The sequence below is a fragment of the Mixophyes fleayi genome, chromosome 3 (assembly GCF_038048845.1).
Source record: "Mixophyes fleayi isolate aMixFle1 chromosome 3, aMixFle1.hap1, whole genome shotgun sequence".
Classification (NCBI taxonomy): Eukaryota; Metazoa; Chordata; class Amphibia; order Anura; family Limnodynastidae; genus Mixophyes; species Mixophyes fleayi.
In genome coordinates this window covers 272,014,617-272,039,936 of record NC_134404.1, presented here as the reverse complement: position 1 = coordinate 272,039,936, position 25,320 = coordinate 272,014,617, and the positions used below count along the sequence as shown (strand labels likewise).

The 25,320-nt window shown below is 37.3% G+C and overlaps 1 protein-coding gene across 1 annotated transcript in view; it reads left to right on the top strand.

Moving 5' to 3' along the window:
- Positions 1-25,320, top strand: part of ADGB (androglobin) — a 259,425-nt gene that overhangs the window by 149,731 nt on the left and 84,374 nt on the right. The window contains exons 14-16 of the mRNA XM_075203593.1: positions 4,557-4,568; positions 6,609-6,624; positions 11,240-11,396. Of these exons, the coding sequence (XP_075059694.1) occupies positions 4,557-4,568; positions 6,609-6,624; positions 11,240-11,396 (185 nt within the window). The remainder of the gene's footprint in view (positions 1-4,556; positions 4,569-6,608; positions 6,625-11,239; positions 11,397-25,320) is intronic.

The window sequence follows — 25,320 nt, the reverse complement described above, 5'->3', positions numbered from 1 at the left end:
GGGCCCCCGGGCAAAGCAGTGCACCGGGGCCACTACACACACATATATATATATATATATATATATATATATATATATATAAAAATATATATCACAAATTTTTTTACACACACACGCACACATATATATATACATATATATATATATATATATGTGTATATATATATATATATGTATATATATATATATATATATATATATATATGTATATATATATATATATATATATATATATATGTGTGTGTGTGTGTGTGTATGTAAAAACCCCCAGAAAGATTATATATATATATATATATATATATATATATATATGTGTGTAAAAAAAAAGTGATATATCTATATATATATATATATATATATACAAGTTAACCCGTGCATGATACTCATGCATTCTAGTCAAATCAAGATACTTAAGGTCTTAAAAAGGTTCTTGTCATGCATTTGGGCCTAGCCCAGGCCTCCTCAGGGGAAGATCGTTACTTCCCGACGCAAGCGCCCTTTTTAATGTGTGTTCATGAGGTAAAATTACCTCACAAAAATGAGTTTGACCCCTCAACTCGTAAATTTAGCCTTTACTACCCCTCCCACGGGGGGAAGGGGGGATGATGGAAGTTAACTGACTTGACTATTCTAATTTTTTTGTCAAATAATGTCAGTATACCAAATTTCAGGTCAATTGGATGAGCCCTTTCTGAGAAAATAGTTTTCTCCACACATACACACACACACACACTAACGCACGCCTCTACACATGTGTGTTCATGAGGTAAAATTACCTCATGAAAATGAGTTTGAGCCCTACCAAATTTCAGCCCTTTTTGAATTTTTTTCCCCACACACACTAAGAATTTAGTAGGTCAGTGTATAACTCTGCCCAGCAGGTGGCGCTGCAACTTGGTTTTTTTTTTCCACAAAATATGCAGAGAAAGCAGGGAAGTAGAGTAAAACATTTGTGTAGTAATGCACCTAGATTGAATGTAAAGACCTATGTATGAAAAGCAATAGTTTAAATTTGGTTTAACTTACATGACTTGAAATCCTTCCTTTCAGCAAAGAGACAGGGTGTGTCTGTTTGAATTACAGAGCCAGTGATGGGCGTTTCCTTTTAAAGAGAAGGTGGGTGTGTCACCTGCCCATCAAGCTAAGGCTGGGGGAGGAGTATAAGGTATAAAAGCTTGTTTATATCATTTGTGCAGGGAGATCAACGCTGGGTAAGCTGGCTGGTCTTGAGAGAGCTGAGCTATGTCTAGCTAGCGTTTAGGGTCTTCAAATATTGCTGTGAAATCTGAACGGTGTCAAAACATTTACCATCCTGACAATAAAACGACATAAAAAGGAAGAAGTTGTTCGCGTGTGCTTCAGCAGTAGCGGGCTCTTGCCACAAGTGGTGTCAGGAGTGGGATACTCCGGGAAGCAAGTTTCCACTACCCAACCCGCGCAGACGTCAACATGGAGGAAGTACTGAGAACTCTCTTGAATGTGGCCGCTGCGCAGCAACAGCAGCAAGCTCAGATGCTACGAGTTGCCGAGGCACAGGTGGAAAACACAAGGCTCTTAAGAGAAGAGTTAATCCAGGTGAGACATGACAGAAATGAACCACCTGGTCCTGTTCTCCAGAAAATGTCGCCAGGTGATGACATAGAAGCATATCTGGTGTCCTTTGAGAGACTTGCAAAAAGGGCAAAATGGCCTCCTAAAGATTGGGCTGAGAGGCTGGCGCCATATCTGACTGCTGAAGCTCAGCGAGCTTATATGGATCTAGATGAGGAACGGGCCTCTGATTATTTGTGCCTAAAGTCTGAGATATTGGCTAGCGTTGGAGTTTCCGGGCCAGGCCGAGCCCAGCACTATCACCAATGGCGCTATGTTAAAGAAAAACTGGTCAGAGCGCAAGTGGCTGAGCTTTCTAAAATTTTGAAGAAATGGCTGCAGCCTTAGGAGAATTCGCCTTCTCGGATTATTGAAGTTCTGGCAATAGATCACTGCATTCGGGGGCTCAACCGCGATTTGCAAAGGTGGGTGCTGCAATCAGACCCACAAACTTATGAAGAGCTTGCCACCGTGGTAGAAAGGTTTTGTGCGCTACAGCAAATGACTAAAGAACCTGCATTTGGGCCAAAGCCGCTGCCACGCCAAAAGCCAGGTTTGACAATCCTTGCTACGGACAAAGGGCCAGGTGCAAAGCCGTCTAATCTGAAGTGTTTTGAATGTGGTGAGCCAGGCCACTTTAGGGCAAAGTGTCCTAAACTACCGGAACCAATGGACTGTTCCGTGTCACATATTGGGCCTGCTTTTCCAAGCTGTTTTACCATGAGTCCCACATCAGGAAGTCCTTGTTTGTTCCGGGTGACTGCTAATCAACCAGAACCTTGTTCTGGCCTTGGTTGGCTCGGGGAGTGAACTCTCATTGGTTTCCAGCTCTGCCTTACCCGAAACCATAACTTCTCGGTTGCCCAAGGTAAAGGTTCTTTGCGTATATGGCACGACAGAGGAGTATGAAAGAACAATACTGCCAGTCACACTCAAAGACAAAACTGTTATGGTGGTAGCTGCCATAGCACCTAAACTCCCATATCCACTCATTTTGGGGCGAGACTTCCCACTGTTTAATGATGTCCTCGGTGAGCGGATCCGGCCGGACATGCCGGCAACTGATGCAACAGTCGGAAGCCCGGTCTTAAAGGAACCGCCTAAAGATCCACAACATCTGGACATCGATCTTTGGAAACCGCCAAACCGGAATGCCATCCTGGGAGTCACAGCAGGAGTTCCACAAAAGCATCCACCTGTGGAGAAACATGGACAGTCTAAACTAGCATTGGTCGGTGATGTCGCAGATGAGCTCACCCCGCCTATCAGTGAGGATACGGACTGGTTCGCAATACCAATTTTGTTCCCTCTGCAGGACTTTGTTCGAGACCAACTTATTGATGCCACTTTGGAACATGCCTTTAAAAGTGTGACTGAGGTAAATTGGGTAGCGAAAGCCGCCCAGCCTGCAGAAGGTATACCATATTTTATTGTTAAAAATAATTTCCTGTATAGAGTTGCTAATGTGCAGGGGGAAAAAGTAGAACAATTAATGGTTCCTCAGGTCCATGTACTCCTAGTGTTAAAAGCAGCACACACACATTTCTGTGGTGGACACCTAGGGGAGGATAAAACACGGGAACGAGTTCTGCTTAGGTTTTACTGGCCCGGTGTACACATGGCAGTGAAAAAGTATTGCCGGTCCTGTCCCATTTGTCAGAGAACCTGTCCCAAACCCATGTACAGGGCACCTCTCATTCCTATACCAATAGTACAAGTTCCCTTTGAACGGATAGCCATGGACCTTGTGGGGCCACTGGAAAAATCCGCACATGGGCACCAATATATACTAGTGGTGCTTGACTATGCAACCAGGTATCCAGAGGCAATTCCCCTACGAAACATAAAGTCCAGCACCATAGCTAGAGAACTTGTATTGATGTTTACACGCTTGGGAATACCCAAAGAAATTCTCACAGATCAGAGTACTCCATTCATGTCTAAACTGATGAAGGACATGTGCCAGTTGCTAGGGGTTACGGCGCTTCACACCTCTGTATACCATCCACAAACAGATGGCTTGGTGGAACGCTTTACCCGCACATTAAAGCACATGCTCAGGAAAGCAGTGGCTCAAGAGAAAAAAGATTGGGACACTCTTATTCCCTATTTGATGTTTGCCATCGGGGAGGTACCTCAAGCTTCAACAGGGTTTAGTCCCTTTGAGTTATTGTTTAGGAGACAGCCCAGGGGTATTTTGGATATGTTAAAAGAAGGGTGGGAGCAGCAAGGTCCCAGGGAGCCAAATCTGGTACAATTTGTGTCACAAATGTATGAGATGCTAGGAAAGATAGGGCCCATTGTGCAGCAACATGTAAAAGAGGCTCAGGAACGACAGAAAAAGTTATGATAAAAGTGCTGTTGTTCGATCTTTCAAGCCTGTGGACAAGGTCCTAGTCCTGGTTCCCACCCAGGAAAGCAAACTTTTCGCCCATTGGCAGGGTCCATATGAAATTCTAGAGGCTGTCGGTCCTGTCAATTACAGAGTCCGCCAGTTAGGTAGGAGAAAGGAGGAGCAAATATATCATGTTAACCTCCTTAAACCTTGGCATGGTGAGGTAACCTCTCCTCAGGTCGTGAGTACTGCCATTGAAAAGTCTGAAGTGCCCATAGAGCCAGCTTTGTCCATTCAGCAGAGACAACAGACTGAAGAAATGATTCGCCGGAACAGGTATGTCTTCTCTTCCATTCCTGGGCACACTACCTTAATCAAACACAACATTGTCACTGCGCCAGGAGTCATTGTAAAGCAGAAGCTGTATCGTATTCCAGAAGCCAGACGGATGGACGTGAGAAAGGAGGTCGAGAAGATGCTCCAGTTAGATGTGATTGAAGAGTCCACTAGTGAGTGGAATAGTCCCATTGTGCTTGTCCCGAAACCCAATGGGACAATTAGGTTCTGCAATGACTTTAGGCGCATAAACAGTATGTCGCATCCATTGAGATGGATGCAGAATAACCGGGAGGTAAATGCCAATGTGTAACCCGCTGGTTCTTGGCACTGCAACCTTTCAAGTTCTCAGTAGAACATAGACCCGGGATTCTACACAAAAATGCAGATGCTTTGTCACGAAAATATGCGCTCCTCGCGAAGTCCGCGTCCCCCTACTTGGAGACGCTAGGGGGAGGGATATGTAACAAAAGGAGGCATTTAGCTGGCAATATGCAGAGAAAGCAGGGAAGTAGAGTAAAACATTTGTGCAGTAATGCACCTAGATTGAATGTAAAGACCTATGTATAAAAAGCAATAGTTTAATTTTGGTTTAACTTACATGACTTGAAATCCTTCCTCTCAGCAAAGAGACAGGGTGTGTCTGTTTGAATTACAGAGCCAGTGATGGGCTTTTCCTTTTAAAGAGAAGATGGGTGTGTCACCTGTCCATCAAGCTAAGGCTGAGGGAGGAGTATCAGGTATAAAAGCTTGTTTATATCATTTGTGCAGGGAGATCAATGCTGGGTAAGTTGGCTGGTCTTGAGAGAGCTGAGCTATGTCTAGCTAGCGTTTAGGGTCTCCAAGTTTTGCTGTGAAATCTGTACGGTGTCAAAACATTTACCATCCTGACAATAAAACTACATAAAAAGGAAGAAGTTGTTCGCGTGTGCTTCAGCAGTAGCGGGCTCTTGCCACAATATATATATAACGTTAACCTAAATGTATAGTAAAATATTTTTCTATTGATTTTCCATATTTAAATTAAATAATTTCATCACTCTAAAGACTAAGACCACCTTTGTGGGCATTAGTTTGTGTGGTTGTATGTTTAGAATAGTGGACAAATTAATGAACATGTGTTGGCGCAAACACAATATTACTGTTTAGTGCTCAAACAAAGTTCTCACTTTCTCTACAAACAAAGCAACAAATTCTGAAAAATTGGAGCAAATAGATCACAAATTGCATTACCCACTGGGGGTCTTCTGTATGTACTGCTCCAGCAGATAACTTAAAATCCACCTCAATAAATATGTAAACAGGAAAAAGAAAACATATATATATATAGTGTAAAATGTTTACAGAAATAGATGATTCACCCTAAGCACATGCCATTAATAATAGATAGTTATAAGGGGATAAATCCAACTTCTAAAGAGATGTGACCCACCCAATAAGTCCAGGAGTTATCCAACAGCCTATTATGGTTACACTTACTAGCTCTCCATCTTTCACAATGCCCATCAACAAAACCTCAAGGAGTTTAAATTCCTTCCTTTACTTCAGTCTAGTCAAGCATGTAGTTCATAAAATGGATCACAGGATGAAGTTCATCATATAAAACAGAAAAAAAGGAAACAGCTTCTGATGCAGTACCTTTTTAACATACAGCATTTAATATTAAAATGATACTTGCTTAAAAACATGATGAACTTAAATCATATACATTAAAATTCATAAGTTTCCTCCCAGGATTAGAAAACCATTCCTACCAGATGCCCTTAGTTATACAGCATATACAGCATTAAATGTAATTCTCCTGATAATGTGCCCAGATCCTTGTCAGATGCACAATATTTCTCACCAAAGTACAAAAGGAGCCTCCTACACCACTGGGTTAAGCAAGCATTGGGGTGATGATAGCTTAGATAGTAGTTACTATCTGTAGGTTTGGTATATATTTTAGTTAAAAGATTATAGCCCTTTGCATATACCGTAACAGCTATACAACCAACTTCTGCCATACTAATGTTAAGGTAAACTGAACATTAATGGAGTTATCATTTAGATGGTTGCAGAAATTGATCAAATCTTCATGCTCTACTCTCCAAATGAAGGTTTGCCCAACCTGTGGCCACTCGAAAACATAAGACCACTCAAACTGACCCGTAAAAATGTTGGCATATGAGGGGGCAAGCCTGGTCCTCATAGCACTACCTACTTTTGTTCTTTAAAATAGTAGTTCTCCTCAAATGTGCAAATTTAATCAGAAATATTTCAGAAAGAGTGGGTATGCATATTAGAATTCTGTTATTTTGCTGTAATGAAAGTGATGGTAAAGCAGAGAAGGAGGGACCATATTAAGTTGGAAGAGGATATCAGTGTATTACAGACACGTGTAAGCCCATTTGCAGACTCAGAACATTACAAAAAAAGGGAGAATGAAATTCTACAGAAATCTAGAAAGAAAAGGAAAGAATTGATAAAAAAAACAACTAACATTAGAGAGAAGAGAGAGATTCTAAGGTATAAAGGGTTTGAAAGAGAGGGAAGTTCATCTATAAAAGAAAAGTAAAAGGAGGAAAAGATAAAATTTCAAGAGATCATCTAAAAAGAAAAAGGACACAACTGATGTTATATGGAATATAACGCAACCAAGTTGGCACAGTAATAGAGGAAAAGAGGATTAGGGATATTTAATTAAACAATTTGACTCTGCAGACACAGTGAATAGAGAGAGAGACAGACATTGGAGAAAATGTATTTTTTATTATGGGAAGGATTGATACGGGGGTAAATGATAAGAAGAATAGAAAATTGAGGAGAAATGAATGACCAAATTCCCATTTTACTATAGAGACCCAAAATAGGTTTGAGCTACTATATACAAGGAAAGCTGTTCAATCAGATAAAGACAATGCTCTTTTAGAATTCCAGGATTTTCATCAAAGATTCAGGTAGGAGAACACAAGAAATATTGCAGAAGGGAAAGAGGTAAAAGAGGGTCGGAAACAGAAGAAAGAAAACCCTAACCACAGAAGAAAAAAAAGAAGAACTCACACGTGTAATAGAAGAAAGCACTACCCTTTTCAATTTAAGCACCCATATTTTAAACCCAGATGAGGAATCACAAAAAATTACAATTTTCACCAATGTATAACATTAACTAATTTGAAACATATATTGACATTCAGAAGTTTGTCTATAAATTATCTTTAAAACATTTTTTTCATCTAGGGATCAACAAAAGAAAAAATAGGAAATAAGGAGAATGATAAGATAATAACTTTTAAAAAGAAATCTTCTTTTAATGCCACCTTTGTAAGAAGAGGGTCTATGGGGCAGTTGTTATAGATGAAATAGAGAAGATAGATATACAAAAGGGAAAAATAATGAATCTCACAAAGATAAGAGACTAGCATAGAAATAATTAAAACAAAACCAGAATATAGTTATTAAGCCTGGTGATAATGGTGGTGCTTAGGTTTTCATGCATAGTGAAGATACTTAATGAAGGAGGTTCATATATCAAATTACGGAGGAGTCGTTCTAATCCCTCTGAGAATAAAAAAAATACTGAATTCCTTGTTAGACATCATACAGATTGTACTATAGAAAAAGATGAATTGTACTTTCTAAATAGTCTTCATCCCAAAATACCTGAGATATATGTATTGCTGAAAGTACATAAAAACTATATAAAAAGAACCTGGCAGACCCAGTATTACAGGTACAAACTCTCTGACTGCGGACCTCTTTAAATATAGTGATACACACTTGCAGCCATACATTATAAAGAATAAAGCATATTTAAGAAATACTACATATTTTCTATCTAGACTATGAGACATTAAGTGGGAAGGGGGCATGTTTCTAGTCACTGTTGATGTCATTTCTCTCTATACGGAACACCAACTAGAAATTGACACAGTTATAACCAGTTTAAACCAGTGAGAGACTAAACCAATTTTTGGTGGAAGGCATTGTATTGATGCTCACAAAGAATGTTTTCACCTGTGAGGATGACTACTATCTGCAAAAAGTAGATACTGCCATGGGGACCAGGTTTGCCCCATGGTATGCCAATCTTTTCAAGGACCAGTTTGAGTGGTTTCATGTTTGGAGCGGCCACGGGTGGGGGGGGCGAACTTAGTCATGTGGCTATGGTTTATAGACCATATTTTCTTCACTTCAGGAGAAGGGCATTAAGATTTGATCAATTTCTGTATCCATCTTAATGATAACTCAGTTCATGTTCAACTTACCTTTAACATTAGTATGGTAGTTTCTAGACGTTACGGTATATGTAAAGGACAATAATCTTTTAACTAAAATATATACTAAAACTACAGATAGTAACTCCTATATCTACTATCTAAGCCATCATCACCCTAATGCTTGCTTAACCCAGTGGTGGAATAGACTCCTTTTGTGCTCTGGTGACAAAAATTGCACAAGAATCCTGGGACCTTGTCAGGAGAATTGCATTTCTCTCAATGCTGTATAACCATGGACATCTGGTAGGAATGAGGACATCTGGTAGGAATGATTTCCTAACCCTGAGAGGTTACTTATGAATTTTAATATACATGCTTTATGTTCATGTTTTTATGGGAGTATATTTTTAATATTAAATGCTGGGTCTACCAGAAGCTGTTTCCTTTCTTCTGTTTTACATGATGAACTCCCTTCTGTGATCCATTTTATGAACTAAATGCTTGACTGGATTCAAGAAAAGTAGAATATACACTCCTTGAGATTTTGTCTACGGGCTTTGTGAAAGATGGAGATCTAGTGCAACCACAATAGGGTGTTAGTTAACTACTGGACCTAACGGCTGGGTCAAATTTCTTTGGAAGTTAGATTTATCACTCTTCTCACTATCCATTATTAATGTCACAGGGTTATTTCTGTAAAGATTTTGCACTATATAATTATTTTTTTTTAGCAGTTCACATATTGATTGATGTGGATTTTCTGTTATCTGCTGGAGCGATACATACAGAAGAGCCCAATAGGAGGACAGTAGGGAATGTATAAGTATTTATTATCTATCTGTTCCCCTTTTGGGGGGAATTTGATGTTTTGTTATAAAGAAAATGAAAAATTTGTTTAAACACTGAACTGTAATATTGTATTTGCACCTACACGTATTCCATAATTTGTTCATTATTGTTTTTGGGTGGGGTGACACTTTTAGTATATGTGAGGAAGAATTCACTGTGTGCTTGGGAAAGTTTATTGTTTTAACTTAATATGTACAAAATAGACCCAAAGGTGCACAGTTTTTAAATAAAAAAAACAAATATTTTTATTCCTGCAGATAAACTCTATCGGTCAAGATTGTGTACCCAAGTCAGATAACATAACAGGTAAATTTAACTTAAAGTCAATTGGAAAGCATATTGGTAATCGATATGATTCACATGTGTTCCAGTTTTCCCAGGTCAGCCCTCTTTTCTTCCACTTGACATTTTTAACTCAGTGTTTTTTTTCCTTAATCATTTTCTTGATGCTAACAATAAGTTGAAAAATATTCTTAACACTGTTTTACCTTGTTTGGAACCTACTGTAAAATGAAATGTGGACTGGATTTCAGGTCATATGGGTGTCATATTCCTGGTTTTTTTACTTACAGACTACGAGAGACCTAATTTTGGCTTGTTTAACCTCCTTCTGATGGTTTGTTTATCTAAAGTTATGATTAATGAAAACTGCATAGGATAGAGTTGCCACGTCCACTTTTATACAGGGCAGAGAGGTCATAGATGCTGTGTGCTATTTAACAGTATTTTTACACAGTTTATCTAATGTTGCCAGTGCTCCATGCAAGCTGAAGTGGAACTTTCAGTAAGGATCATTGATGTCTATGGGGACCACAGTTCATTCACATAAAGGCTTATTTACAAACCACCAATAGACGCGCAATGCTTCCTTATGAGTACAAGTGCAACTACTGATCCGCCAAGTGCATTTCAATGTGCACACTCATTTCCCAGCCTTTGGAAACACCCCCATAAAATCAATCTGCTCCTAACTTTTGTGGGTTTGCAGATGCTGTGTTTAATACACATATGGTAATCAGGAAAAATAGTACATCAAAGTCCCATCTGTTGGAGTGTAGGAGGAAACTGAAGCACACAGAGGAAACCCACACAACACGGGGAGACCATACAAACGCCACACAGATAAGGCCATGGTCAGGAATCAAATTCATGACCCCAGTGCTGTGTGGCAATGGTGCTAACCACTAAGCCATCGTGCTGTCCCATTATCCCCTTTATTGATTAAAACTTTTCTGTTTTATTTTTAAAATATTGTTTGGTCTAGCATTAGATATGACTTAAACTAATCATGTATGTTAGGGGACATCAGGACTGTCTTTAGTACATGGGACATGTTTGTTACATTTATTACATTGCTTGAATTACACTTAATAATGCATTTTCCCATTGAAGTGTAACTAAAGGCCCAAATTTTTTTGCCATTATAAGACCTGATCTGTTCTGGATAATTCAAGTCCTTTAGCTAGGAGAAAAATGCAGTGTCCACAAAGCAGGTAATAAACGCACGTTCTTCCTCCCTCAATCTCATCTCAATAATCCCATCCCACAAAAAAATGTTTACATTCCATTGCAAAACTAGGTTTCCCCTTTATTCTTATTCTTAATGAATAGTGAAGTAGTTATTTCACAACAGTATTTGTTTAACAGATGCCAGTATTAGTTACATATGTTTAATATGTAGAAGATTATTGCATTGTAAATATGATTCATATGTACAGATAACTAGTTAGCAATTATTGTGTTGAGTTGCTTATTTTCAACAAAGACTGACATATCTCTTAACTCTTATGGTTGCAGTATTAAAAATCCAGTTTATTGCGGTGTACACAGCAAAACAATGTGCTGTACCATCAGAATATGGTAGGAAAATGTGAGTGCTAAATCGCAAAGCAATTAGAGACATAATCATATCTCTTGTATCTTTTAACAGCAAATGGTTTCAATGACATTGTTGCTGGTGATGGTTACACAACAGATATGTCATCTCAGCCAACAAACATTATTCAAAAAGATGAAGGTACTGTGGAAATAAAGCAAGTCTCAAAACATACCTGGATGGATTTTTCAGACTTTTGCAAGTGTTTTCAGTGAGTTATTCTGATTTGTCATATTTTAATAGCATCTATTACTTTATTTTGTGTCTTTCTGCTCTCCTTGTTGTGTTTTTATCATTAATAATTTTTCTTGAAATCTTTCAAAGGTATATAACAGTGTATATATTAGGGTACAGTGCCAAGGCTGGGTCCGGAGCGATGGTCTCCCCAAGCACGGTGGATATTAAACCAAAAACTTCTATCCAGAGCGGTTGAATAAGTGGACAAGTCCAAAAAACATACATTATGTCAGCTACTTGGGTGCACTGACGCCAACAAAATTTAGATTACATATATATATAAACAAGACCATTTTGTTTATATATATATATATATATATATATATATATATATACATATATATATATATATATATATATATATATATATATATATATATATGTAGTCTGGTGAATTAATTCTCCACCTTCTCCTAACCAGCACAAGCTATAACATATTGACTCATCCTGAATTATAAATATCATAAGAGTATCCTTAATACCATAGAGATATATAACATTTATTCTAGATATCCTTTAGTATTTGCCTCAAACTTGCAAACAGACAGGAAAGATGGACCAATAATAGAGACAATGATTTTTTACAAAATCTAAATGATAAAAGTAGTAATAATATAGGTTGGTCTGAACTTCTTGCAGAATTGGAATCACTTATGTACAAACAAACCAAGACACATTGGAACAGGGTGATGTTTAACAATTATTTACGTCAAAAAATTATACTGAGGGGATTAAGACCGAAATTACATCCTGCTTTTATTTTGATAACAGAAGATTTAAAAAAAGAATGGGAGACTGCTTTAACAAAATTCTCTAATGAGCTGATTCACATTCTTAGAAAACAAGACACAATTTTGCTTGAACAATATAATAGGGATATTTCTATATTAAGTGACAAACTGAAGGAGTTCAAAAATGTAGAAAACTTTCAGAAAACATATGAGAAATTCAAAATAGATTTAGATACTTATGAGAAATCAATTATTGATAAAAAGAAAACGAAATTTAATCATGTTCTAAAAGATTATGCACAGGGTAAGGTGTTTAAATGGGATACACGTCAAACCAAATAAATCATCACCATTTATTTATATAGCGCCACTGATTCCACAGCGCTGTACAGAGAATTAATTCACATCAGTCCCTGCCCCATTGGAGCTTACAGTCTAAATTCACCAAACATACACACACAGATAGACAGACAGAGAGAGAGAGAGAGACTAGGGTCAATTTTAATAGCAACCAATTAACCTACTAATATGTTTTTGGAGTGTGGGAGGAAACTGCAGTACCCGGAGGAATCCCATGCAAACATGGGGAGAACATACAAACTCCGCACAGATAAGGCCATGGTCGGGAATTGAACTCATGACCCCAGCGCTGTGAGGCAGAAGTGCTAAACAATCTGTCACATCTTTCACAACCTCAGAAGCAGAATCTTAGGATGGAGAATCTTCCAATAGCAGAGATAATTCTCATCATGATTTTTTAGGACAAGGCATCCTGAACAAAATAGATCGTGGTGGCTCAGATATAAGAAAATATGGGGGGGGGGGGGAAAGAAAAAAGCGAAGCAGATCAGCAGAAGAAAAGGAAGAAATCCCCTATCGCAGGAGCCAAAGGAAACAGAGACACTAGATAAGGCTCTTAGGGTGATCAGCCTCACGGATAAGATACTTACCCCCACCACATTCGCTTCTTGAGTAAAGGTCTCTCATTTTCACCTGTCCAATCAATGGATCGTTTTGAATGGGAGAAAGATCTCTCTCTATTCTCAAGAAAATTACTTCTAAAAAAAAATCCGGCCCAAAATATATACCAATGCATCAAATACTGATTCAGAGAATTTATATATCACTCCAGACATATCGGCCAATAATCAAACCATAGCTATGACTACTGGTTTAAATAATGAGGAAAATATGCAGGCACTCGCTATCCTAGAAAATTTTCAAGATAATATCTCCCATCATCCAATTGATGTTGATATAACACCTAAATCTATTGTGAAAAAGAAGTCTACATTTATACCTGAAATTTCTTTATGTCCACAAGTGAAAGTGTATATAGATCTTGTCTCTAGGGATCTGGATACTTTATTTATAAAATCTCAAATGCACTCTAAATTCAACAATAACCTAGATAAGGATGAAATTAATGCTCTGAGAGAAATTGAAAAGTGGGAGGATACTGTTATTAAACCCTCAGACAAAGGGGGTAACATCGTCTTACTCCCCAGGGACAGATATAAAAACGAGATATACTGTCAGCCTAATGACAAAACATGTTAACGACACCTCATTTTCAATCCTACCGCCAACTTTTTAAATCTATATAAAAGCATGATCAAGGAAGCATATGAAGAAGGAATCATTACCAAAAAGGATTTTGATTTTCTATATATTGAAAACCCGAAGATACCAACTATGTACATCCTGCCTAAAATACAGAATTGGCGGACTTACGGAAAATGCGAGTGTATTTGTGGATACTCACCTACGTGAATATGTATTAAGTTTACCTTCCTATGTCAGAGACACCTCAGATGTTTTATTCAGACTACATGGTATAGTTATTAATGATGATATCAAATTGGCATCATATGATGTAGAGTCATTGTATACTAACATAAATCACAACCAGGGACTTTCAGCAATCAAATACATTTTGGATATGAATGTAAGAACAGAATTCAATTACTTTCTAATAACACTATTGAGATTTGTGTTAACCAAAAACTATTTTTTCTTTGATGAACGGTTCTACCTACAGTTACGAGGCACAGCAATGGGGACATGCTGTGCCCCAACCTATGCAAATCTGTTTCTTGGTTGGTGGGAGAAGGAGGTGGTTTTCACAGGGGAACATGAGATATACACTAGCCATATATTTTTATGGTTACGATACATCGATGATGTCCTCATCCTATGGGAAAGAAGCGATGACCTTTTCCTTGAGTTTACCGAAATCCTTAATAAAAACACATTAAATCTCAAACTAACCTCTGAGATTAACCAAACAAGGAATAATTTCTTAGATCTTACTATCTATAAAACAAGGGATGGCTCTCTGGAAACAGATGTTTTCAGAAAACCCACTGCGACCAACAGCATCCTACACTATTTTCCTTCTGTCATTAAAGGAATCCCCAAAGGGGAATTCCTAAGAATGATGAGGAATTGTTCCAACAATGAAACTTACATCAAAAGATTGGAAGAACTGACAGAGAGTTTGAGACAAAGAGGTTATGGTAGGAAAGTGATACAGAGTGCCAAAAACATGACTACCTTAAGAGACAGAGAAACCTTAATTTACTCTAATACCAGACCTACAAAAGACAATTCCAAAGTCAGAATGATGGGCACCTACTGTGCCAAGTGGAAAGATCTGACTACATTTTTTTCAGTGACATTGGCATATTTTGCTTCCTGATGTGGACTTACGTCAATATTTGGGTGACAAAATCAATATTAGCTGGAGAAGAGTTAAAAATATAAAAGATCACCTAGTCCACAGTCACTTGAGTCCGATCACAAGATTGGACAATAGACCTCAAGGATTGTTTAAATATGGCACATATAAAGCCTGCCAATTTACTATTCCCAAAAAGGAATACACTGATAAATATGAGAGTACATGGAAGATCAATTTTTTTTTTAATTGTAACACCATGGGGGTTATGTGCTGTCTAACATGTCCGTGTGATTTAAAGTATATCGGGATGACGAGTTGTCCTTTTAAAAACCGCCTATTAGAACATGTCAATAACATAAAAAATACATGTAGAGACCAGAGCAATTAAAAAACGCTTACTACTGTTGCTAAACATTTTATGCGATTTCATAACAATGATCCAAAACTAATTAAAGCGTATGCCATGGAGCAAGTTACTTTGGGGTAGAGGGGGGTAACTTACATAGTGAACTACTCAAAAGAGAAACTAGAAGAATCTTTATAATGGGAAGTATGTCCCCATCTGGTTTTAATGACTATAAAAGTTATTCTGTATTTTTGTAATAATAACAGGAATAGAAATTATCGTAATTAACAACTGCTCTTACAATCTATATTACATTTTATTCATCTTTCGTTAGTTTATGTCCAAAAAGGAATACACTGAATAATACATGAGAACATAAAAGATCAAACAATTTTTGATTTGTAACACCATGGAATTACATTTTATTCATTTTTTGTTAGTTTATGTCTTATTGTTTTTCACGGTTATTTCAATTTGAATCACATATATACTATTAATATTTTTACTTTACATTTTTTACTTCATCATTCATTTTTTTTTATCATTCTAAACACTTTATAAGACTCTTAACCTTCACATAGAAAAATTTAACCATAAGCTAAGCACCAATGCGGGATAGAACCGGAATAGTGCACCATGGAAGAAAAATAGGGGCTATGATCCGACCCACAGACAGTGTGACCGTGGAATGTGTCTCTTGAGTAACTAAGGGGAAAGATAGGGAAAGTAGGGGCTGGTGAAGACAGGAAAAAAGGGAGAGTGAGAACAGAACTAGCCTGAGAAACGGGGCCTGAGCATTAGCCACGGAGGGAAGAATGTGGCAAAATATTTAATCTGTGAGGGGTTAAGAAGAATTAGGGTTCCACCCACGCAACACCCTGAGCAAGGAAAGGAGGCAAAACATGGTAAGTACAATAGAGTGCAATAGTATATTGAGACCATAATTGAAAAAGTCAAGAAAACACATATATATTACGAGTGTAACAATGAAAATAACAGACCAAATGGATTGTCTTAATACACTATTTGAGAACTAAAAATGAAGTATATTGCTGACCAACAAAAAGGAACAGAGCCTCTCGCAGGTAAGCCAGTCTGATGCGAACCTAAACAGAAGGTTGGCAGATATGTGAGTCGTATTGCAATCTCACTGTCATAGTCTTGTATGCTTTGCATTCTCATAAAATGTCTTTTGTTCATGTTTTTTCTTTAGCAGTAAGAAATTTTACTTAATAATTGATGGACGTTTTCAATTTTTGGATCAATACCCAAATATATATGTCATTGATTTTTTATGTAACCCACTGTTTACTTGTTGGCATAAGCACGTAACTCTAGAGACATACTGCAACATTTTGCTCAGGTCTAGCTCGGTTCTTTACACTCAAAAATACAGTGGCAAGCAGGTGTCTCTGCTCATGCAGGTTTGACTACAATAAAATAAGTTCTAAATGCAGATTCAGGAGTATTACTACAGTATGATCTCCTGGTGACAAATAAAAGGTTGCCAAGTCATCCCTCTTTGATGATCTAAAGCAATAATGGGTAGCTTAATACACTTCAAGGGCCACATATGCATCCCTTTTAACCTTCAAAAGGATCACACATTGCTCGCAATCTCAGTAATAAGTACACACACACTGTGCTCACTTCTTTCTCTGCACATTTCCTCGACCCTAAAAATAAACATTTTTTTTCTTAAAATGCCAAACAGTCCCCAAATCATCTCAGCACCCCGACTTACCATCACACCCTCACTTAAAAATGCTTGAACATGTGCTTCATACCTGTACAAGCTGACTCAAACTCTCCACTTACCTCCATATGCCGCTGAGACCTTCCCAGATATCCCCAACCAGCTCTCAGTGGGAGTACCAGTGACCACCTTCTACTAATTGACAATTATTGATTATTGCATTACAATTAATGACCACTAAATAATATCACAGCACCCAAAATGCCTGCACACCTTTTCAGTCAGCCAGGAAACACAGTCTTTCCCTTGGATGAAGAAATGAGATCACGTGTTGCTTACTGTACTCTCCTCCTCTGATCTCACTTAGATGTCCTGCAGTGCACAGTAACGTTATGCAGAAACCGGGTTTCCAATCATGTTCTGCTTGATGAGACGTCATATTCTCTTATTCAGTAGCAGTTAGAGTGAGGGCATAAAGATGGATGGGGTTGAAGGTTGCAAAACAAGGCTCACTGGGCTTCTAGCAGTTTGAACGCTGCCTGTTGCTCCACAGTGATGATAATGAACAGAACTTTATTTACATTTATACATCTCGCTCCCGCACAGTTCATATTTGCAAATTAATAGTTAAATCAGTAGCACTGCGAGGGAACACATTTTCACACATTGCCATGATCTCGTTCACCCATTAGCCCGCTATCCTTTATGCTGTACCTTGAGTTGTCCCTGGTCTTTTTGGTTGTGTTGTCTTCTTGCATAGTTACTGTGCTTTAGAGGAAAAATAAGCTTGTGCTCTGTATATCCCATATTATATATGGTACCAGCTGCGTAGCATTAAGCCCGCACTCAGTATATCCCATATTATATATGGTACCAGCTGCATGGCACTATAGATGCCCATATATGTATGCAAAACAAAAAGAAAGTTGTCAGCGCTTATCCTTAACACTGCATATCTGTGTGTATCTAGCATAATGAAAACATGAGGTATTAGTTCATATTTTGATTAAAACATTTAAGCCTGCATCCCAGCATTAAGGGCATCTCATTATATGCACTGACCTATATATATCAAACAACATTGAAATACAGATAAAATAAAATGCACTCACCTCCCAGGTATAGGGGCTTAAATCTAGCTAGCGCTGACTTGTAAGTCACACCCAAATGAGCCTTAAATAATCTTGATGGACAGCGCTAAGACAACATAAGGCAATATATTGAGACATAACCAGAGAAAAAATAACACAGATATGCAATGTTAAGGGCATGGCTCCACACCTACTCCAGAGAGGGCATTACATTCTTCTACCATTAAATTAATGAACTTCAGTCACACTCTGGAGGGTTATTAGACTATTCTGTTTCTGTATTTCTCCATTCACGCCCCCTCACTCATCATACAACTTTACATGTAATGGTTGTGTAACCATCACATGAATAAATGCAATATCACAGCTTACAACATTGTGTTGGCAACATGAATATTTATTTCGTAAAGCCCAAGGCTTCCTTTAAAAAATATTTACACAGACCCACAAATAAATAATCAGACTGCGCACATAGGGCCTCATTTGGAGTGGGGAGTAAAAATATAGATTTCTTTACTGCGCATGTGTACTAAAATGTTTGTATTTCCATTTGGCCTACTGCAGGAAAGAAGATTCTATAAAGTGGTAAACAACAGGTGCTCTGACCATTGCTTCTTCACAGATATTAGAATAAAAGTTGCACATATTCCTTCCCCCACACACACCCTGCTGCTTGTCACAGTCCTTTTACATTTTTTTTAAAGACCTCTCCCTTTCACAAGTACACAATAAATTTGTCTGAAGTCTCGGATTTTCTCAAATGCTTTGGTGGGGCATCATCCCTGTAGGTTCAGAGTAGTGTAACAAAGGTGTTTACTCTGGTTGGGTCGACTGTACAGGCTTGTCCTACTTAGCCCAGAACCAATAACTTTGCTTTGCGGTTTTCATAGATCTGTAGAGCCACTAGTTGGGTGCCATTTTATAGGTAATTGGCTTGTGAACTGGTGTCCGTACATATATTCCAGGACCTACCTCCGGAGACGCCTTTGGCTTTTTTTAACTTGCCGCCTTGATGTCTCACTATTTTGCCTTGAGCTTTACGATGCTCATCTACACATTACAAGGCATCATGGCTCCACTCTCGCTCCACAGAAATGTTACATTTATAATGTGTAGACTTTTTCCTGATAGTAGACTCTATTTTGTAGATTAGTAATTTGTCCTTGCACATATCCAGTGTTCTCCCCTAGACTAATAATGTGTATCTTAGAGTTTATATTCTGTAGGGTGTTATGTGACCCCGTAATAGCTCATAGTAACAGCATCCATTTTCCCTCATGAAATAATGGCTGACTACTAACTTTTCATCATGAGGTTTCTGCCTATGTAAGTAAAACCTAATAATATCAGCACTTCACCCTGCAACCCACTGAGCATGTGCAGGTTTTACAGTGTCACAGGCCCCTAGTCCAATAGATCCCCCCCCCCCCCCAACATTTAGGGAGTGACCAGGATTTTCAGCTGATTTTGCGTAAGTGTTAATAAATGTACACTGTAAATAGACTTTACTGTGTTCCAAAAGGTATACATTTTTAAAAATTCATGTTTATTCATGGCTTTTCTGAAAACTGATGCAAAGGAAAAGGTGGATTTGCACACAGTAACTTGATTATCTTTGTAATCTTTCTTGTACAGTGTAGAATAGGAAAGCAAACATCTGATTGGTTGTCATGGACAACATCATCTTTATCTGTTACCACTATTCATAAATGACCTCCAGTGTATGAAATCATGCTTTCATACTGGTTCTTGCTCATGCTAATTTCAAAGACAAAAGTAAATACAAATAAATGTATGCAAATCTATAGAAACGTTCTTCTTGTTGAGTTTATTACATTTTCAGCTTTTCAAATTATGTTAATTTCACAGTCCCTTTGCATTATAGCTAAAATCGTTATTTAAAGAATTGTTACAAATAATGCGAGGTGTTAGTTGAAATGATAAAAAAATAGCATCATCCTTCACCTCTTTCCCAAGAGCACTTACAATTTTCAATATTACTCTCTTTAATTGCATTTGAGAAGTGAAAGTATTGTATACAACTTTGAAGTAGCACATTAAACCAAAACATATAATGCTGAAAACTTGTCCTTCACACATACCTACCCTGAGGACCTGTGCAAACTATAAATAAATGATACAACAAAGTATTGCTATCAAGTCTTTAAATAACACCACAATTAACAGCTGGTAGTTTTTAATAGTTACAGTTCATGGAATATTAATACACAGTATCCTTGTAATTCTCATTTTGGGTGATTTTTGTGAGGCTGCTGACTACTGATTTTAAAAAGTTAGTACAACTCCAGCAAATGACTGCGTATTAAGGACCACTACACGCAAACTGCAGATTTTTTATATAAGAGTATTGCTCGTAACTTTCACAAATATATATTGAAAATTAATTTTACCTGTCAGTTCCCCATTTCAACACACCCACCCATCCCATAAATTAGACTAACTACCCCAGTAGGTAAATATGGAGACCATTAGGTACTTTCTTACCTTCTTTCTTTGCCCCTCTGCTATCTTGATGACCTTATCAGTAGATGCATGAATATTCATTAGAAACAGTAACGTTGCACCATCAAATTGTCATGCATGAGCAGCATTATAGTAGAATGAGAGAGATGAACCTGAAAGCTTAAGAGCTGTCTCATTATAATATAGCACATATAATTGATGTTCTAAAGAAGAAAAGGAGAACAAAATATATTTTAATGCCCTAATACATTATTATATAATAAGGGAAATAGCAGGTTTTAATAATTGGGGAGCTTTCCTTGTCTATTGATAGGCATTTGGACCTGTAATGGCTTATAGAGAATACACTTTAGCACTGTTGTAAATTAAAAGTTTACAGGTGAAGTGAAATGCCTTAATGCCTGTCAGGTCAAGGAGCAAGGGAAACTTGTAAGTACATTTCTAAAAACATTAATACAATTTTTAATGCTTTTTCAACTTGTATTTTATTTAGTGGTGTTTAACCAATTCAGGACCACCAGGCTAGCTACTTCGTATTAGACTCTGTTGTGTAATAAAGGGACATAGATTAATATACAGACATGATGGCATCATCTTCTTCTTCTTCTTCTTCTTCTTCTTCCTCTTCCTCTTCCTCTTCTGCTTCCTCTTCTTCTTCCTTCTACTTTCTCCCATCCTAGGTTTGTTTAGGTCAACAATAAATGTATGATTTTATAATCACTGTAGCCTTTTAATGTAAGTATCCTGAGTTAAAACAAGAAAACATAATTGAATGTTTGAATACAAAATGCAGTGAAAACTGTTCTATCTCTCCCCCCCCCTCTCTCTCTCTCTCTCTCTCTCTCTCTCTCTCTCTCTCTATATATATATATATATATATATATATATATAAATGTATATGTATGTATGTATATATATATATATATATATATATATATATATATATATAAATAATAAATAGCGGCGCTCAAATCAGAATTATAAGTAAATTATTTTTATATATAAAAGAAGTTTTTAAGCAAATATCTTCGACACCCCTGCACCTATTGCGATGAAACCAACGCGGGATGGTCCAGTTGTTGGATCCAGGCCAGGTTGTAAGGGGTTTAGGGTCCTGGTCAGAACTCCCGTTCATGTACGCTGGCCAGAATTTTGACCCGGGAAGCCTGTTCTGGGCCTTCCAGTGGATGGATTTGGTTTGTTTGTCTGTCCAGTTATGCATTCGGACACCCTTGCACCGATTGGGATGTAACCAATGTGAGGTGGTCTAATTGGATCCTGGCCAGATTTTAGGGGGGTCAAGGTCCTGGTCGGACCTCCCGTTGGTGTACGTTAGGCAGAACTTTGACCCGGGGAACCTGTTCTGAGCCTTCCACGCGATGGATTTTGGATGAAAACTTCACAGTCTGGTAAAATTGGATCCCAGAAGACATACTAGGGGGTTAAGGTCCCGGTCAGACCTCCCGTTGGTGCATGCTGGCCAGAACATTGACCTGGGGAGCCTCTTCTGGGCCTTCCACTGGATGGAATCAAATAACATCTATATATATAAAAGAAGAAGTTTGTTTGTTTGTTGGTGACTATCTTAAACACTCCTACACCAATTGGAATGAAACCAAAGCAAGGTGGTTCAGTTGGATCCTGGCCAGGTTTTTTATTAGGATTCGGGTCCCAGTTGGACCTCCTGTTGGTGTACGCTAGGCAAAACTTTGACCCAGGGAGCCTGTTCTGAGCTTTGCACTGGATGGATTTGGACAAAAATTTCACAGGCTGGTAACATTTGATCCCAAAAGACATAGTAGAGGGTTGAGGTTCCGATCAGAACTCCCATTGATTTCCGCATGCCAGAACTTTGACCCGGAGAGCCTGTTTTGAGCCTTCTACTGGATGGATTTTGATAATATAAAAACAAAAACAACACTGGGCAGCTGCCTCCCTCTTGGGTGTTTTGGAAGAGCGCCTATGTTGCTAATCATTTTTAAAGTATTGACAGTTACTTCCAACTCATTGATAACGTAGAAACTTGGGATTTCAGTTAGTGTATCTCTCTCTCTCTCTCTCTCTCTCTCTCTCTCTCTCTCTCTCTATATATATATATATATATATATATATATTATACATATGCTCCTGGGGTTTTAAAAGCAGTATGTTAGAAATCTTGGTGCAATATACCTGTTATCATACACATCACCCTTGACTCTGTAACAATAAAAAATATATATATATATATATATATATATATATATATATATATATATGCGAATAGATAAACAAGTATGGCCCCAATGTGTAGTATTGTGAGTAATTTGGGACGATATAATAAAATGCGTACCATAAAGATGAAGTCAAAGAGCATATGGTAGAATAGGAGTTCCTCTTCTGAGGTGATATCTCCCCCTCTCCAACAGTAGCGACAATGTGGATCAGATAATGTGAAGTGTACTCTCGGTAGCGGCTAAATCCCCTTCAGTGTAGGTACCTGGCACGTCAATATGACATATATTGGAGAGGGGGAGATATCACCTCAGAAGAGGAACTCCTTATCTACCATATGTTCTTTGACTTCATCTTTATGGTACGCATTTTATTATATCTTCCCAAATTACTCACAATACTACACATTGGGGCTCCATACTTGTTTATCTATTCGCAGTTACTACACCCTTCCGGACTAACCATCTGGATCCAAGTTATTCAAGGCTGCCGCTCTTAAATGAGCTATGTGTTTTCTCCGGGACTGACTGTGTTTATTTGGTACATCATTTTACCAGTGATTTACATTGGTGGTTACGTTGTGGTTATTAGCGCTGTTTTTATATCTATTGTGTGCTTTTAATATATATATATATATATATATATATATAGAGAGAGAGAGAGAGAGAGAGAGAGAGAGAAGTAGGGCTCCTAATAGTGCAGTAATTTCAAGGTATAGTCCGAAGATATGAGTAATGGTAATATATGTGTACCAGATTTAGGTATAATTCGGGCACTTCTAGGGCCTGATTCATTAAGGATCTTAACTTCAGAAACTTCTTATTTAAGTCTCCTGGACAAAACCATGCTACAATGCAAGGGGTGCAAATTAGTATTCTGTTTTGCACATAATTTAAATACTGACTGTTTTTTCATGTAGCACACAAATACTTGATAGCTTATTTGTACACTGAAATTTAAAGTTGATATTTGTGTGCTACATGAAAAACAGTCAATATTTAACTTATGTGCAAAACAGAAAACTAGTTTGCACCCCTTGCATTGTAACATGGTTTTGTCTAGGAGACTGAAATAAGAAGTTTCTGAACTTAAGATCCTTAATGAATCAGGCCCTTAGTTTGTATGTATCTGGATTCCCCATCTTTTGCGAGAAGAATTCTGCAATATATGTATATGTATATACAATAGATGTTGGGCCCATATGGTATAGTATTTTCAAAACATTTTTAATCAGCAAAAAACATACAACAAATGCACTCACAATATTAAAGTACATAAAGGCTTATCTGTGATATTAAGAATGGTTTTGAAGTCCAATGTGTGTCGAGTTTCAGATGTTCAGATCTTCCTTGGTTAATGTAATGCACAGCACCATGTTGCGCCTGTGCACTCATAACGGCGGACACCATTTTGTGCATGCGGACTCGCAATGCCAAACGTCATTTTGCGCATGTAAATTTCTAAAGGTGGGCACCATTTTGCAACTCGTATCTAACATTGCACAGATGCACCTTTCACTTTGGTGCGTTTAGTTTAATAGTAACCCAAATTAAGAGACAAATAGCGATATTCACATAATGGACCAATATCTTTAGAAAGAATAGCAATTGGTGCCAAGGTATATATAACAGAATATTTAGAACAATATAGGCTTAATATCATCAAGCCAACCATAAAAATGTATATAAATAAAATGTTATAAAATATATATAAAATAAAAAGCTAGTATTAATAAAAGGCATAACTTACTATGAAATGATAAAAATAAATGTATTACATTTCTTAAAATTCATTAATATTAATTTGGTACCAGAGATAAAAGGTAATTAAAAATATTGTTAACACCTCAGTATTTCATATATCATAGTGCTGTAAATACCTCAATTAAAATACCATTTAAAATAAATCAAACCTACATACTTCATAAGACTGGAATAATGTACCTAAACACTAAAAGTTCACGAATCAACAATTAGGTTGATATTTTACCTCCTACTGTTTTTCTGAGCATGCACATTATAACTACATATATTACAATGATTTATTAAAAAAATCATAAGCATCGCAAAAATCATTGTAAAAATCATAAAAAATCATAAAAATTAAGACATTTCATAACCTTCATTCAGGCCTCGGGTAGACAATGTTATTAATTCATAACTCCAGTACATTCCCTTTGTGCCAGTTTCGTCTGTAAATCACCCCTCCTTGAACCTATTTCAACATGTTCAAGGGCTTTGAAATGTAAAAATTGCAGATCTGAGTTATGTTTATCATAAAATGTTTTGATATAGAGTGGCTTTCTATTTGATTTCTTATGTTTCTCACGTGTTCCTGGATTAAGGGTTTCAATATTCTCTTTGTTTTACCTATATATTCAATTCCAATATTCCAATAAATAAATAACAGGTAGTAAGGCAATTCAAAAGTTGTTTTATTGTATACTCTTTACTGTTGTTACATTTTTTTTTTACATTTTTCTTTATTGGGTTGGAACATTTGCAGATATTGCAATGATTGCACTTTATAAACCCTTTCATATCTAGGAATGTGTCTAATAGTTTTTCCTCTCTCAACATACTTGGGGCCAACATATCCTTTAGGTTGCGATTATTTCTGAAGATAATAACTGGCTTATCAGGCAGAATGTGGG